This window comes from Berghia stephanieae, chromosome 13 (assembly GCF_034508935.2).
Source record: "Berghia stephanieae isolate SIO BIC M18660-M18661 chromosome 13, UCSD_Bste_1.3, whole genome shotgun sequence".
In the NCBI taxonomy this organism is placed as follows: Eukaryota; Metazoa; Mollusca; class Gastropoda; order Nudibranchia; family Aeolidiidae; genus Berghia; species Berghia stephanieae.
Window position 1 is genome coordinate 12,528,172 of NC_088372.1, and position 18,194 is coordinate 12,546,365.

Consider the following 18,194-nt stretch of genomic DNA (forward strand, 5'->3'; position numbering starts at 1 on the left):
AAGAAGAAGAAGAAAAAAAGACTCCGAAGCCGCACAAAACTCATTCGATTCTGAACGATGTTGACCATAGTGGTGTTATATACACAGTACATGCATTACGGGTCAACTGGCCCTAGACAAGTAAACTGTGTATAAATAGAATTGTTGAGTCTATCCGTCGCCATCGTAAAGTTATGGCCTGATACTGACCAAAAAATTACGTCAAAATGCCAGTCTTTTGCTACAAAAGAAAACAAATCGTGAGTTCAATTCAATAGTTCAACCAATGAAATGACTTGTTTCCATGAGCTCTACTAACGACAACTCACTAATGACGTCAAACTGCCAGTCCTTTTGGATTTCAGTATCAGCGTAGCCATCGTTATGTTATAGCCTGATACTGAAATCCAAAAGGACTGGCAGTTTGACGTCATTATTTGGTTTTTGCACCGCCTAGTGAGTTGTCGTTAGTAGAGCTCATGGAAACAAGTTGTTTCATTGGTTGAACTATTGAATACAACTCCCGATTTGTTTTCTTTTATGGCAAAAGACTGGCAGTTTGACGTCATTTTTTGGTCAGTATCAGGCCATAACTTTACGAAGGCCACGGTCTATCACTGGCAAAAATGTGATTTTCTGCTCCACAATCGGAATTTCTTTATCAGTGTTACATGATGATAAGTGAAGTTGCTGGCTTGGGACCCATTGTAAAGCGCTTTGGGCTCACTTTTGGTGGACACTCTTTGCGCTATACAAAAGCTCGAATTTGTATTTTTATTATCAGGGACAACTGTACTGTAGAGTCATCCTTGATATTGGTATGCATATTATAAGACAGAACATTTGATTGGATTGCTTCTTTTTTTTTTTTTTTTTGCACAAGTGGAGATCCGGCAATATTTGCGAAGAAAGAAAAGGCTATTACGATTAGGCAGTCATCTGCTATACTTATTATACTACTGTATTTTGCAAATTAACATAGATCGAGGTGAATCTTTGGAGCCATCGACGATTAAAATAGGCCCGGTAATAAAGTCTGGAGGTGTGTACAAATGGATTTGGGAATTGATAGAATGAATGTGACGTCACTCAGGTCTTTGTTATTGTTTTTGTCATCCATCTTTATAAGTAATTCTCACTAAATTGTATTAACCAGATTATAAATCTCTAAGGTTACACATAGTTTTGTGTGTTGTTCCGTTAAATTTCCGGATGGCAATGTTGTGTGGTTCTTAGCCAAGCGCACGGTATCTTTACGTGGATTCGTGTTATAATTCAGTCATTGATCACGGGACTGGTCATGGAGAAAACACATTCGCTTTGTACTTTTGGTGTCAGATACCCAGTTTTTTTGTATTGTTGTTCATAGATTTAGGCGAAAAGAGATACCCGTAATATTTTTCTCTCTGTGTTTAACGCTGGTTTGGGGCGTGATAGTATAGATAGTATGCGCTTGGCCAAGGAGTTCACAACATTGCCATCCGGAAGTATAACGGACCAACACACAAACTCTGTGTAACCATGAACTTTTATAGTCTGGTTAATACAGTTTAGTGAGAACAACTCACAAACGCGGATGGCAAAAACAATAACAAAGGCCTGAGTGACGTCATCTGCATACTATCTATAACATCATACTTACAGAGGAGCTATTAAAATTCCTTCGAATAGATAGAATGCGCTTGGCTAAGAAGTTTGACGTCATTATTTGGTTTTTGCACCGCCTAGTGAGTTGTCGTTAGTAGAGCTCATGGAAACAAGTTATTTCATTGGTTGAACTATGGAATACAACTCACGATTTGTTTTCTTTTCTGGCAAAAGACTGGCATTTTGACGTCATTATTTGGTTTTGCACCGCCTAGTGTTGCACCGCCTAGTGAGTTGTCGTTAGTAGAGCTCATGGAAACAAGTTATTTCATTGGTTGAACTATTGAATACAATTCACGATTTGTTTTCTTTTGTGGCAAAAGACTGGCATCTTGACGTCATTATTTGGTTTTGCACCGCCTAGTGAGTTGTCGTTAGTAGAGCTCATGGAAACAAATTTCATTGGTTGAACTATTGAATACAATTCACGATTTGTTTTCTTTTGTGGCAAAAGACTGGCATCTTGACGTCATTATTTGGTTTTGCACCGCCTAGTGAGTTGTCGTTAGTAGAGCTCATGGAAACAAGTTATTTCATTGGTTGAACTATTGAATACAATTCACGATTGTTTTCTTTTGTGGCAAAAGACTGGCATTTTGACGTCATTTTTTGGTCAGTATCAGACCATAACTTTATGAAGGCCACGGTCAGGGTATATGTTAACGATGGCTTGGGTTAGTGAATTACTCACAAACGCGGATGGCAAAAAAACAATAACACAGACCTGAGTGACGTCATCTCCGTTCTATCTATAACTTAAATTTGGCTCAGGTTTTCGCAGCTTTCTATATTCAGTTGAGTGATTACTTCTCACTAAATTCCCTGTAACTGTAACCGACTATAAAGTTTACACATATAGTTGTGTGTATTCGTACGATTGATAATGGCAGTTAGAAATGGTGTGCACTTTAATAAAACACATACCATCAGTACTCAGTACTCAAATGCAATGTATAGCAACTTGACATTGATTTATTGTCATGTGTCATGAAATCAGTAATTTTCATTATTTAACCCAACTGAATACAAAAGTAATTACTTAGGCATCGGTGTGTTTCTGTGTCGAATATCATTACAAAAACCATCTTTTGGTACTACAGCCTCAATACGATTCAAGAGTCTGATGTCACGCCGCCTGGCAACGGCGGCCATCTTGGTTCTAAACAAAGAAAATCATTACTTTTTATTTTTCATGCTGGCTAGAACTTTTCATATGTCTTGTGATCAGAATGTGTAAAAGTCAAAACATGATCAAATGTATGTGGTTTTTTTTCCCTCTGGATACGCTTTAATACTCGCCGGAGAAATATTTCATACGGGCGTCCGCCATTGTTCCGATAGTTTAGAGCCAGTGTTACTAAGTTACCATGCGTCATTAGGAAGGAAGTGACGTTACGACTGTTGAAGAGTATTGTTTGTGCAAGGATTTTGTTTTCTTATCAAACGTTGGTTTTCGCCTAATAGTAAGTACTAGTACTAGGGAAATGTGTTTGTCACCTATTCTGTCCCTGAGTTGCGCCCAACACAGTGGACACAATGATATGGTCAACTTAGCTAGACATAAACAATATTCTCAAGGCTTGATGATTTCTATGAGTGAACGCAAATTACGCAACACACGAGAACAACATCCACAACGCTTTGATGACAGTCATATCTTTGCCACCAATCAAGTGATTAAATCAGGTAGCAAATGTATTCATCCAATAATCACATTCCAGAATACGACCGTCGCAAATTGAACCAACCTTGCTCCATACCAGTAAAATCAAGAAAATTGAAATATTTCGGTCATGTACAAAGACAGAACTCCATTACGAAAGATGTTTAAGAGGGCAAAGTTGAAGGAAGAAGGCAAACGGGCAGACCACCAAGAACGTGGATGGATGATGTGAAAGACTGGAGTGGACTCTCTGCAGATGAATGTAGCCAAAAAGCACGCAAGGCGCACCATAATCATTTCAAGCCGACCTCAACCAAAGAGATGGCACCCGAAGTAAATAAGTAAGAATACCTTATAGATAGTTCGAAGATGACGTCATTCAGGTCTGTGTTATTGTTTTTTGCCATCCGCGTTTATGAGTAATGCTCACTGAACTGTATTAACCCGACTATAAACGTTCATGGATACACACAGTTTTGTGTGTTGGTCCGTTATACTTCCGGATGGCAATGTTATGAGCTTCTTAGCCAAGCGCATACTATCTATAACGAACTCTGCCAAGGTGACCATTTTTGGGATATTTTTTTTTTTACTTTGCGAAATTAAAGAGGCCGTTATTCTAATGACGGGCTGATCGTTTTTCCAAAGGTCTCTAAATAGCTCTTGTTTCGTCTTGCGACGAATTCAAGCGATAATGTTACGCAAAATTAAGCTCTTTCTATAAGACATTACTTCATTCAACTCGACTATGACTGGACACTTAGTTATTGAAGAGGCCGTAGAAGTTCTAGAACACATTTGGTACCTAACAGACGAATGAATATTATGAAATGGAAATCTGATTTCATGAGGGCTTGATGGGGAAATAAAGTAAGCACTGTAAACGAGGGTGAAAAACTAATAGGTAGGAATGCACTGCACACTGATATGTAAGATTGTGACCCAATGGGTCAGGTCAATCTGGTTTTATATCGGAATGCTTTAGATGAATAAAATTTAGCCTAAAGTTAAAATAACAAGATTGAGAATATTTTTTTTTAAGATTAAGAAACAAAATTTACTTTCCCCAGACAAAGGCATTTATTTTTATTTAAATTAAATAAGCTTTTTAAGAAACTCCATTTATGCATCAGGTTCATCCCGATTCAATACCGTTTTTTTTTTAATTGGGGGGGGGGGGGGGGTTAGAGGATTAACTACCACTTTCATTTTCTTTTTTCTCGCTTCTTTTTACAGTTTCAACAGTAACGCTCGAAGTTGGTGGTATGGTGAACATGTCATTAAAAATATAAATAACATAACGCCACAATAACATCCGATATTCTTAAAGTCCCCTTCACCATCTCCCCCCCCCCCTCCAACCACCAACGTTGCAACCATCACCACCATCATCGCCATCACCACGACCAAATGATGCACCTCGAGGTTTTTAGTGCAGTGATGAGTCTGGGTCTTATCCCCCTGCTCTGTCTGGCAGGCGTCCTCGGCAACACCCTCCTCCTCGTGGCCCTCTCCAAGAACAACGTTTTCGGACACACTTATTACAACTTCCTGTCAGCCATCTCTGCCTTAGACTTGGCCAGCAGCCTCCTCGCCATACCCATTACAATACCCAGATGCCCTGTGTGCGATCTGGAACACGTGCACATCACAGGACTCTTTGCCGTCTTCATACTGGTGGGCATTCAAAAAATCTTCATCGTCTCCAGTTGCTGGACTGTCCTATTTCTAGTCTTAGACCTCTGTCTCCACACTCTTCACCGCCGGAAAGGAAAGTCATTTCTGACTAAGTTTAGAGTCAGCTCTCCTTGGCTGTTGATATTTCTCATCTCCATGATGAGCATCGTGGAGACTCTACCAACTTTTTGGTACTATCAGCTTGATGGCACTAACCGCCTCAGAGCTCGTGTCGACCAAGAGACTGTTTTTTATGTCTACAACTGGGTTGACATCATTCTCACCGGCATCCTCTACCTTTTCCTTTTGTCAGCATTGAACACATATCTCATTTGGCAATATAAACACAATACAAACAGAGCTGCATTATCAGCATCCAGGGAACACATTGCTGCATCATCGCATTGTTGGGGAAGAGCAGCTAAAAACAGAATACACCCTTTGTCTATGGCTAACACTCCACAAAGACAACAAGAAAATGTCGAAAGGCAAATACATCACCAGCAGCAACAACAAAAACAAGAACAGCAACACCTTTACAGGCGTCATCAGAAGACTCTAAAACGCCTTTCAAAATGCCAGCTGCAACCAAAACAACAATGCTGCGTCATACAACAGCAATATTTCTGTGGCAACCCACAATCCTTGACTGACACAAATGACCCTTCTACTTCCACTGGCCTGCGACATCATCAATTTACTGTCAATACAAATGACCCACGACCATCAACAAGCACTCATGACCTGCAACGATCAACAAGCACTCAAGACCATCAACAATCGACAAGCACAAAGGATCCACAACCATCAACCAGCATGTATGACCCAAAACCGTTGACAAACCTATATGACCCACAACCATCTACAAGCACTCAGGACAAACAGCAATCTACAAGCACACATAAACCAAATAGATCAACAAGCACAGATGATTCACAACCATCAACCAGCACAAATCATCAAAGACATCCATCACAATGCCCTAAGAAATACACACAATCCTACAACTCAAAGTCAACCGTTCACAGGGAAGCCAGACAACCACACAACCAGTACTTTAGCCCAAGACGAGGCTCCCTCCCTTTATCTTATGAGTCCCCTATACAAAATCTCGCCTATAACGCCCTCACTATGTTCGATTTTGGAGACGAATTCCAATCCTTGACTGGAAATAGAACAGGAGATGACAATGACATCAACCCCAACCGAGATGAAAACCGAGCTGCTAGTGCTTTCACAGACACCCAATCCAATGCAACTAACACATCAGTGACCTTAAACCCAACCAAACTTCACATGTACTACAGCAAAGAGCATTTCCGCACAGCTGTAAAAACAGTAAGCATGCTAACGCTTCTCAAACTAGCCACCCTGGGTCCGGGACTCGTCCTTCAGAGCATTGTCGTCAAACACTCTGCCAACCCAGATCAGTTCATGGTGTTTCAGTCCACTACAACCCTTCTCCTGGTTATCTGTAGCTTTGGTAATGTTGTGATCCACCTCATTCTGAACAAAGACCTAAGGCAGGCTTGCAAGACAACCCTTGGCCGGTATTGTTTGTGTCGTCGGAAGGTGAGAACTAAATGTGAATTGACTTGTTACATTTGAGTCGTATATTACAGAATGTGGCCCTTTATAAATGCATTCAATTAGTCCAAAAGATTGTTGTAATGGTCTCAACATTTTCCCCTTCCTCCCCCCCCCCTCCCCCCTTTCTAAAAAATAAAAATAAAAGTGAAATGAGTCCGTATGTATATATACATCTGGATTATCAGCTGTTACTATAAATTCCAATGAGGATTTTGGTAGTAATTTAGCGGTGAGAATAAATTGAAGTTATAAGTTGCACCAATGTCACACTCTCCTAGCAAGGAAGAAAATTTGGTACCAGGACATATTAGCCATTCCAAAAGCTAACTATTAACAAAGCAGTCCTCAAGAGTCATCAGATAAGGTCTATAGAGACACACCGGAGTTCAGCCTGGTTTCTATAGCATTAGTCAGACAATAGTAATTGCTTGCTACCTTTGAATAGGACCCTTGATAACCGCAAAGAACTTTCCACCAAATGTAACAGAACAAGAAACCCAAAAACTGCTGGGCATGTGGAAGGTTCAGAAAAAAATCTCAACTTTATCCATAATCGATACCAGTCTATTTGCGTGAGGTGTAAGTGCTCTATCAACTGAGCTATCAGGATCCCCAGATTGAACATGACTACTATTTTTTTTTTTGTCTCCATGAAAACTATGAATGTTTAACATTTAAAGAAGACTGGTCAGCTTAATACCCTAATTTGACCACGACTATAATATTATATATTCTCATTCTTTTAGATCCAACCCCAAGAGAGTCTCTGCTGCAATCAGCTTGGTCTCCTACAATCCCAACAGCGCTGCTGTCTTACCACACATCTACCACTACCACAACCACCACCACCACCATCATCATCATCTCCAAAACCCCGACAACCACCACCACCACCACCACACAAGCCCAACTACTTCGACAACAGATGGCAACGTCGCCATCCTTGACAGCCTAGAGAGATCCAGAAGCTTGACAGGCTTGGTTAGCCCACGTGACACCATCCAGTTCTTCAGAGAGCATGCAGTAGTGACACATGTAGGTGGAGTTTCAGAAAAACACCAACAACACCGGACAAATTTATCACCTTGTCGTGATGCCAAAGATTACTGAATAATCCCTAAATAGTTAAAGTGGACTGTAATTTGTTTTGTCAGAGTCATAGCTTTAAATCCAAAGAAAAGCAAATAATAAATAACATAGGACAAACTTTTCTAGACGTTTAGTGTTATTTCCTTCACAAAACAAATGATTTAAATGAATGAGGTTGAAGATGGCAGCTACATATCCGAGGAAACGAATTTTGCACTCATTTTCCTTGTCCTATCGGGAGATGCATTACAAATCTGTCTTTGTCCCAGAATGTTACCAATGCCTGACAGGCCTATTTCTCTTCCTATGTATTTATTAAATTGGCGCCTTATGTTCCACAAAGGAATCAAGAGGATAAGTAAGTAAGTAAGTAAATAAGTAAGTAAGTAAGTAAGCATTTATTAAATATTTGACCCATCTGGTATTACGTCAGAGGATAATCAATCAATATCAAACATTCACCAACATGTCTCTGCTGCAATCAGCTTGGCATTCTATACTCCCGATAGTGCTGCTGTCATCCCACACATCTATCGGCTTCATCCCCACAACCCCCCACCACCCCAAAACAACCCCAACTAGTACAACAACAACGGATGACAATGTCGTGATCCTTGACAATCTAGAGAGATCCCGAAGCCTGACAAGATTGGCCAGCCCACATGACACAGCCCAGTTCTTCAGAGAACAGGCAGTTGTGACACACATCAATGGCGTCAGTGGAGCCCCAGAAAAACAACTGCAACACTGGTTAAATCATTCAACTTTTCATGATGCCAAAGATCATCGAATAATCTATTAATAATTCAAGTAAAAGCTGTATAAAGCTTTAAATGCAAAGGAAAACATATATGTACCCTACCTCTTCAAGTAAGTTATTATGTCACATGGCGGCCAACTTTTCAAAGAGCTAAATCAGGACACCCTAACACACAATACTGTCATGACGTGTGGCCCAAAAATAACAGTATGTTTGGACCATTATATAACATAACTTAGATTTAGAGCCTTTTGTATTTCCTTGTTTTAATTTGCTAATAAAAAAAGCATGATCCTGGGACATGCAAAGGTCATTCCCATACATATAACAGTCCATTTAAAAAAAAAAAAAATTCTCCAGCTTGCCAAATCGGAAGAGTTCCGATTTTATCAGGAAAGTTGGCCACTATGATGTCAGGATGGACAATGTGGTATAAAAGAAGGATTTAAAGTAGAAATAATAAAAAATATGAAATTTCAGAAACTATACCCAGTGTTCTCAATAAAACACATATATAAACTTAACTTAAGTTTCAAATAATAAATATACATTAAATGTTTACTATCCACTGTTTCGAGAAGGTGGGACATATTAGAATGAACTTTTGCTTCAATAAAATAACATAAAACAAATGAGTGTTGACATTTCAGATTTCCATTTTATCGGATCAAATGATTTCTTGAGTTAAACAAAACAAAAAATGACACTGACAATGACAAGAAACGAAGTGAATAGAGATATGTACCAAAAGACATTTAAGAGTAAAAACTTTTTGCAATGATGTAATCAAACTCAGGACCCGACTGATATGGCACTCTCCTCCTGGCTGTGAGAAGGGTGCTCTGCAATCTTTGTTGACCCCACTCTCCTCAGATAAATAGTTTTTAAAAAGGCAAATATTAAACCACTTGCACTATATGAATTATGCCCAACAAAGAATGGGTAACTAAATGTAGACAGCAGAAAGAATATCTGTGATTGGGCTACACAAATGGTGAATAAATAATAACATAATTATCACAAGCTATTTTGTGCAATTATAAGAATTGCTTGCCTAGAGACAAGTGCTAGTCTATTCGTGGGGGTGGGGTAGTGGTGAAGTAGCTGAGAGGTAAGGCATTGCACTGTGATCCAGAAGGTCCCGTGTTCGAGCCCCACTTCAGGCAATTTCGTTTTTTTCCTTGGGAAAGATTATTAACCCCCAATTTGCTCAGATAGACAACGTAGGTGATTCCTGTTCACATCAGACATCCTGTTTGATGGATTATCTATATTCCTTTATGGAATGCCTAGGCAACGGGATCTCATGGTGCCCTTGCGAAAGGGTGTAATCCTTTTTTCATAGCTTATCCCAAGAGGTGCAGCTATGTGGTCTTGTGGTATTACACTTGCTTTCAGATCGGAAGGTCCTGGGTTCGAGCCTCACTAGGCGCATAGTTCAGTCCTTAGTAAAGGCTCCTTACTCACATTCTCTCACCAAACCCCAGGTATAAAATGAGTACCTGGTCATCATTGTCTCTCTGTCTGAAAAAAAATTGTAAATCGTCTAACAAGCATCATGTCTCATTCTACAAGTTACGTGTTGCTGTTGGTCAAGGACCCTTTGTAAAGCACTTTGAGTGCGTTTAATGAATATTGCGTTATATGTAAGCTCAATTTTTGGGGGGGGTTTTTATGCAAGAGGTGTAAGGGGGCTGTGGGGGGGGGAGGTAATGTCAGTCTCCAAGGGACAAAGTAAAGTACACTACTCACCAAAGTGAGGCCTTCGATATCCTTATAATCGTAGGAACACAGTCTGGTGTTGGTGCTGGGGTCTATCTGGTCAACGGAGCCTTGGTTGACCTCCAGGATGACTGGGACTCGATTCTCTGACCAGTGGTGCTTGAAGCAATTGAAGCGCTGGGTTCTGTAGTTGGTCTCTTCTGCAAACATGTGACGGAATCTCTGCAAGGAACACAAGAACTTCATTTAAAAAAATTTTTTAATTGAGCTTTATATAGCACAATATCCACTAAATGTGCTCAAAGCACTTTACAAAGGGTCCCTGGTCAACAGCAACATTTAACACGTAGGACGAGACATGACGCCTGTTAGGCGATATTACAATTTTTCGGACAAAGACAACGCTGTTAACGGCCAGGTACTCAGTTTACACCTGAGTACGGTGAGAGAATGTGAGTAAAGAGTCTTTTCCAAGGACTCAATTATGCGTCGAGTGAGGCTCGAACCCAGGACCTTCCGATCCGAAAGCGAGTGTCATACCACTAGACCACATAGCCTATAGTTGTTTTGTTTTTTTTAATTACCCCTTTCTGCCACTGCATCATTAGATGCCGTTGCCTAGGCATTCATGAAGGAATAGAGAAAATCAATGAAGGAATAGAGAAAACCAATCAAACAAGGTGTCTAATGTCAACAGGAATCACCCATGTTGTCCAAAGTGAGCAAATTAGGGGTTAATAATCTTGTCCAAGAAAAAAAAGCGAAAGTGCCTGAAGCGGGACTCAAACCCGGGACCTTCCAGGTCACAGTGCAATGCCTTGACCACTCTGCCACTTAGTCCCGCTGTATTGTATAGTAAAGACATTTTTTAAAAGCAGTCCTTCAGAGCCATTAGGCCCGTGGAGCTGAAGTTCATCCTGGCTTATATAGCATAAAAAGGACAATAGCAATTGCTTGCTACCCTTTGGATAGGATGCTAGTTCATCGCAAAGTAATTTCCACCAGCTATAAAAGACCCAGCCACCCAATCACTGCTGGGTGGACAGGGGAGCTGGAGAAATATCTCAGCTTTAAATGGGATCGATTGTGGTTACATTGCATGTTATGTATTGCTGTTGGTCAGGGACTCTTTGTAAAGCGATTTGAGCACGTTTAGTGGATATTGTCCTGTATAACAGCTCAAGTTTGTTTTTGTTTTATTGTTGTTGTTTTTTGTTTTTTTTTGGGGGGGGGGGGGGGGGGGGGGGTTGTCGTTGTCTTTTTTTTTATTACTAAAAGGGTGATGAAACTAAAGGGATATTTTGAAATATATATATATATATTTTATTATCTTACCAAAGCTTCTGTGAGAAGATCAGCCCTGTGATCTGTTGAAAATTTCATGGATTCTGTCTTCTTGGGCCCTTTTCTCATGGTGATGATGAATTCCTGATTGTTAGGAGCCTTGATGTTAGGTACAATGGACATAAACTCATTGTACGGCCACTGGGGACAAAAGAGAAAATCCATACAGATTATGAGTGTATTATTTATTTAATATTTTATGTTTGACACTTCTCTCTAATTTAATTGTTGCCATACAACCAAAACGTAATCACTTTCTGAATAATAGAACATTTGCATTATGAATGATAGAGAATATATATTGAGTGAATGCATTTGCACATTGCTACTTTAAACTTTATACAGTCCCTTAATTTGTGACGAAATAATAATGCCAAAGACAAAAATAGATGGGACTGCCATCGAAACATCTGTATGTGTTGCTGTGATTTGTGATTTTCATTCACTCATAGAAACCATCAAGCCTTAAGAAATTTTGTTTACAATAGTATTTACTGTGTTAGACACAACTAAGAGTTAGAAACAATGATAAACGCATTCCCCTAATACGATAATAACAGAAATTGATCCCAAATAATTTATAAACCATTGTCTCGATTGAACAAATAATTATATAAATGAGAAGATTTTAACCAATTTTTACTTTCAATTTTATTTTCATTTCCATATTTACCTGGTTGGTAACTTCAAAGTTCCCAGGGTTGTATGTGGTAATTCCATGTGTGCCCACAGAGAATATCCTCTTGTACCTGTGGTCAAATTTCATTCAAAAAGGAAAATAATATCTTGTGGTACCTAATCTTTAAATGAAATAAAATCAAAGACTGTTTGTAGAACATGGTCACTGCCAAAATAGGTCATCATAAAACTCTGGCCTTGGCAATGTGTCCTTAGGTAAGGCACCTTACACACAATACTTAATTTGACATGTTTAATGAGAAACAGGTTAGAGTAAATCTCACTTATTGCAAAGTTACTAATATAAACAATCAACAGACGACTTATTGCCTTGGTTCCTGTGAGAGGAAAGGGAAGAGGAAGAGAAGACAATCATTCATCTTTAGAGTCTCATTCATCGTGTTTTGTTAAACAAAGGAGAAACCCAAAAAGTCACATCATCTGTCTTCGTAAATTAAATGGAAGCTTCTTTGGAAGAAATATGGAACAATAATAAAAGAGAAGCTTCTATTTCCTTTTATTATTGTTACAGATTTGTTCCAGCTTCAACCAGCATTATTTGCTTTATAAAAAGTCCAACATTATCACTACAACTGTTAAAAAGTAGCCCAAATGTCCACACTTACTTTCCTTTCCAGGAGTGCTTAGTGATGAAGTAACAGGCCACATCTTTGTTGTCCTTCAAGTTACTCATCTTGGACACTTTGAGGAGAACAATAGAGAGACAAATTGATTATTTCAAATTGAAATTCAGAGCCATAAAACAGACTTGTAAGTGGCAGCTGACAAAACTGTCTGAAAAATTTTAACAGAACGTATGGCACCTTATGATTTATGACAATATACTTACATAATGAGCAAAATGATGATATAAAAAGTAAAAAGATAGAGGTGATATTGTCAAAAATCCGACAATTGTCATATTTTTCTCACATGTCTGATTTTTAAAAACAACCTATGAACCAAGGTTATCCCATTTCCTATTAAATTACTAACCATATAATTCCTAAACTTTAGATAGGACACTAATCTTTTGCAAGTTACTTTCCACAAAAATGCAACTATACCCAGTCACTGCTGGGTGGACAGAGGGATCAGAAAAATATTGTCTACACCAAGGACAATCGAGCGTGAATTAGAAATTTAAATTCTAAGTTAAATCGATCATAATGCAGACATTTGAGATTGTGTAAATTTAAGAAACGACACTACTAGTACTAGTATGCCATTTATTTGGCATGCACAGTAATGGATCTTGCTTCTACTTCTAGAAATGATAAAATGGCCCTTATCTCCATGTAATTGTCTGGTTATAATCAATTCAATACTGTTTCATAATTATTGCAGGGAGTCAATGGTGACGAATTAGGGAGCAGGCGCTGGTATCTGAAGAGGTGTGTATGAATATGAATAAGTCTTCCAGACAAAGCAAAAAAATGAATACAAATACAAGAAAGGACCATCCCAAAAAAATCATCCAGTCAGGCTGATTTTTTGCTTGGCACTGATTCATACACACCTTTTCAAGTTTTTAGAAATCACTGGTGTTTGTTGCGTTTTTTTTTTTGGGGGGGGGGGGGGGGGTTTGTTTTTTGTTGTTGTTTTTTTTTTTTTTTTTTTGGGGGGGGGGGGGGGGGGGGGGGGTTGGTTTTTGAAATTAAGTCAAAACATTCTGAGATGAGCAAAACTTTCTTGCTTTCTGACCAGTCATTTGACACTGACGCAGCTAGAGGAATCGTTTTTTTTTTTTGTTTTTTTTTTAAGGGTTTTATAGCACTTACAACACATTAATGTCATATCAACACCAGTAAAAAGGAAGAAAATGGGATAGTTATAAGTCCTAGAATTACAATTAAAGCACCCAAGAAAAGATAAGACAAAGGAGAATTGGTTCAAATAGGGAACAGATAATATAGATTCTAAGAGCACAATATCAAAGTACTTAGTTTGAGATCGCATAAAAGTCTCATCCATCACAAGCACAGGTCCCCACTAAAGAGGAATACACTCAAATGTTTACAAACCATATATCATATATAATATATAAACAAAAAATAAAACAGTGCATACTAAGAGATGACTTACAAGGAAAAAATATCATCTCCCAAAACTATCTATACATCTAACTGTTTCCCTGTCAGCCAGGGTCAGGACAAAACCAAGTAATCTCATTCCAATACAAAGACAGAAAGCAAGTTGGAAAACTATGGGATGTCAGGAACCCCACCCAGCGAGAGGAGTCGATACATTTTACTGGTAAATCAACTTTATGTCAATACTTTGAAACAGATTTATTCAAATAATTGTCACCAGACTAGGACAGTCCTTTTGATCATCAGTAATATAGTCTTACAGTCTTAAAGATAAGCCTTTCCCAAAAGAAGGTGTGTTGCCATCATGCACATCAGATCTATTTTGTCTTAAAATCATTATTTCGTTCATCCTATGTTGATAGTCATCTTAACTCTATGTCTCTGAGCAGTCTGTGGGAGAAGCCAGGAGATCGTTCCCTAATGCCGAGTGACCACTGAGATGTTCGCTGTACATAGGGTCCAGAAGATTGCTTATAACAAAAATATATTAAACCTATTTGTAGGAGACTCCCTAAATGAAATTAGAAATAGTTTTCTCTAATTCAGGAAGGCAATTTTTTTCACTGTAAACAAGTGAAACAATTTTGCGCAGCAATAATGTAATGTTTTTATCAAAAAGAGCTCTATAATCGCCATGCTGTTTCCAACTGCTGCATTGCAACAGATTGCTCATTTTCTGATCAGAGGATGAAATGGTGTGGCCCTCGTGTTGTTTGGCTATATAACAAATCAAAGTGACTGTGCAGAATGACTGTGCAAACTCTGATTGGTGAGCATTGGGGAGTGAACACAGGACCACCGGATATGGACACCAGTGGGGAGTGAAACAAGGACTTTGGGAGTGGACAGCAATAGGGAATGAGCTTTTTTTAAAATTCCAGATAGAAAGTTCATTCGTTTTCTTTCAATTTGATACCTAATATGTTATTTTGTCTAAAAGCTGTCTTCGCAAACCTTCCATCCTATAATCACTATGATCCTCAAAAACGCTCCCCTCTGGAAATTCCATCCAAATGAGTTTTTAAATTCCGGTAAAAAAGAGTTATTCATGTTCTCCAAGTTAACCACTTACAGGACAAGCTACTGCAAGTATCAATGTTCTGAGCAGTTTTGAGAGCTTCAAAGATCCACTACACAGACAACATGGAAAGTATCATAATTTCTTTTTATAACTGTATTACTTTGTAGTAATACGCTGTCAAAAACAACTTAACCTCAAAGTCAAGTTTGTATTGATACAATTTCAGTTTGAAGAGAATCACTATATTTTCCTAAAATTTTGAACTGAGTCTATTTGCAACACATAATCGCATGCACAATAGCAAATTTCATAGTGATAGCATACACGTGTAATTTACATGCACAAAAAGCAGCATTTTCTATACAACGCATGGTATCACGGCCAAGGCTGCCATATGGCCACACAGAGAATCATGTTTCAATTATTTATTAATTCCTATTCTTTTCAATAACAATAACAATTTTTCTCTTAGTCTGACTAGATTAGTCAATTTTATGGTTTATCAAAACCAATGCGTTTTTCAAGGGGGTCATAGTGTTGGTAGTATTTAGCCACATGAAGTATTATTTTGACCACTTATGAAGTTGAAATTGGCCTCAAGGAACCCAGGCAATCAGTAATCTGGAAGCCCGGATTGTGACCATCGCCAACTGCATAAAGGGTTGAGTTGAATTTGACAATCAGTTATTCCGGCCCTCTAGTAAAACGCGATCATTCAATGGTATATTTCAATTTCACCTTCCATCACCAATTCTTGCATTTTTTGTGTTTCTTTACATATTGCATAAAATGAATAAATATGAAAAAAAAAATTACCTTTCAAAATACCACTTGAGAAAATCTGTTAATTACTTTTTGAGGGAATGTCTTTATAAAGTGCACTCCTCTATTACGTTCATCTTCTTACTGTCGTGAACGGATTCTCCATCTAGTTCACGATAGGTAAATTATAGGAAATAATAAAGAAAAAGTCTCCACCGAAGTGGGCGTTCTCCATATATGTAAAGGACATATATGGGCGGTTAAAAAATGCCATATTTCAAGGCATCACTCGAGTAGTCCGGGAATGTCCATCCGGTGATAAAAACAAAGTCAAAGTCAACACTTGACTATCAAATTTCAATCGACAATCCATAATTAAGTAGTAAGAAGAGCTCGGGAAAAGAATGCAACCCCGTTTTTATACCCATTGTGACGTCACAAACTCAGGGAAGAAATAACACATAACAGTGAATTGAACTAACAGTGACATCCAACAGGTTACCCAACATGAAAACAATTCACAATAACAACTCAATAGCCAAAGAACCATAAACATTGAAACAACAATAAATACGTTCCCACATTACCTTTGAATTTAGAATAAAATAGAGGATTGTGATTGATATATTATCAGCATTTTTGAAAGGTCTTTTTTAGTTATAGTCATCCATACCATACCATATTTTACCTTGTTTTACAGTATCAGAGCACCATACATAACTACGAGGACAAGGGCCTAACCAAGACTAGATCAACCTAGTCTATGCAGTCTATTGTAGATGGTAATGACATATGCACAGACATCAGACTTCAGACATCATCACCAAGCCAAATCCAAATCGATTATTAATTTTAGTTTTTTGTTATTTTCGTAAAAGTGAACTCCCAAATCATACATTATTGCATTGACTGTAACAGTGTTACACTCTATTACTTAAACTATTAGATTTGACTTTTGAACAGTGCCAAGAGCCAGTGGCCAGTGGCTGTAGCAGTGACCAGCAGCCAGCAGTCCCAGTCCCCCCAGTGACTTGGATTCAGTCGAGTCCGAGTTAAGTAAAGTTCGGGTAGGTAAATGAAAGGGTTTTTTAAGGAACAGGTGAATAGTCTGATTATTATGAGAATTCATTGAAATTCACAGGATTTACTTACAAAAATATTTCGCCACAAAACATGACAAGAACCCCTTTATTCATTACAACCTTACAAACACAAGAGGGGGCGTGTCATGTGATTTTTATGAATGGATAATTTTGGACTTCGGGATCAAACCGAAACTTCACGGTAAACATGAAATAATCACTTACATGACGTATTCTAAACGGAGTATTTGTGTAGAGTATATCCTATTATACACGAATTTACATTATAACTGCCATAAACATATATGGCAGTCGCACAATATCTGAAATATAAGCAAATTTATGGCGACTATTTCCAATTTTCAGGAGGCCGCCATGTTTATTAAATTGGCTTCCGCTTATGCGGTCTTCATTGACTCCTCCTCCTCATCCACCTGACGTAAACATTCAACGTAAGATTTTTAATTCGCATTGTTAAGAGAATTGGTGAGGGGGGGGGGGGGGGGGGGGTCCAAATCGGTTGGTCGAGCACTCACTTCACACGCAAAGGGGCCGAGTTTGATCCCGGGTGCAGTCAATATTTTTAAATGACTCACATGTAGCTGGGTCTGTTAGATCTTGCGTAAAGTACTTTGCGATAGAACATCTATAGTTAGGGTAGCAAGCATCCACTATTGTCCGTTTCAAACCGGATGAACTCCGGCTCCATCCGCCTCCTTGGAGAGGGTTCATAAAAGACCAATTTGACCAATTGTTATTGTTTATTACGTTACGTGTCCTACAAAATGAAAGTTTGTGTTGTTTTTGTTGGTTTTTTTTTTTTCACTTCCCAATGACTTTGAAATAATATCTCAATAGAAATGATCATAACATTAGAGGATTTAGGTTTAAACACAGTGACAAATCTATTGAATAAGATATATGACAGTGGTAAAATTCCAGATGATTTATTAAAGTCAGTGTTTTTAATACTTCCAAAGTCACCAGGGGCCACGGAATGCGAGTTACACCGAACGATAAGTCTTATCAGTCATTTCACGAAAATTCTCTTAAGAGTACTAATGAACAGAATGAGGAAAAGTATAAA

General features: G+C 38.5%; 1 protein-coding gene across 4 annotated transcripts in view; it reads right to left on the reverse strand.

Moving 5' to 3' along the window:
• LOC144958513 (dnaJ homolog subfamily C member 13-like) overlaps positions 1–17,543 on the reverse strand; it is a 113,609-nt gene extending 96,066 nt beyond the window's left edge. For 2 of the 4 annotated variants that reach the window (XM_078890535.1, XM_078890533.1), the window contains exons 1-5: positions 17,333–17,543; positions 12,776–12,851; positions 12,145–12,220; positions 11,463–11,612; positions 10,158–10,349 (exon numbers count right to left, since the gene is read on the reverse strand). In XM_078890535.1, coding sequence (XP_078746661.1) covers positions 10,158–10,349; positions 11,463–11,612; positions 12,145–12,220; positions 12,776–12,843 — 486 coding nt within the window. In that variant the 5' untranslated portion in view covers positions 12,844–12,851; positions 17,333–17,543. Of the gene's footprint in view, positions 1–10,157; positions 10,350–11,462; positions 11,613–12,144; positions 12,221–12,775; positions 12,852–17,177; positions 17,254–17,332 lie in introns of those variants that run through there. The other 2 variants (XM_078890536.1, XM_078890534.1) reach the window with 2 other exon arrangements.
• Positions 17,544–18,194: the final 651 nt, after the last annotated feature.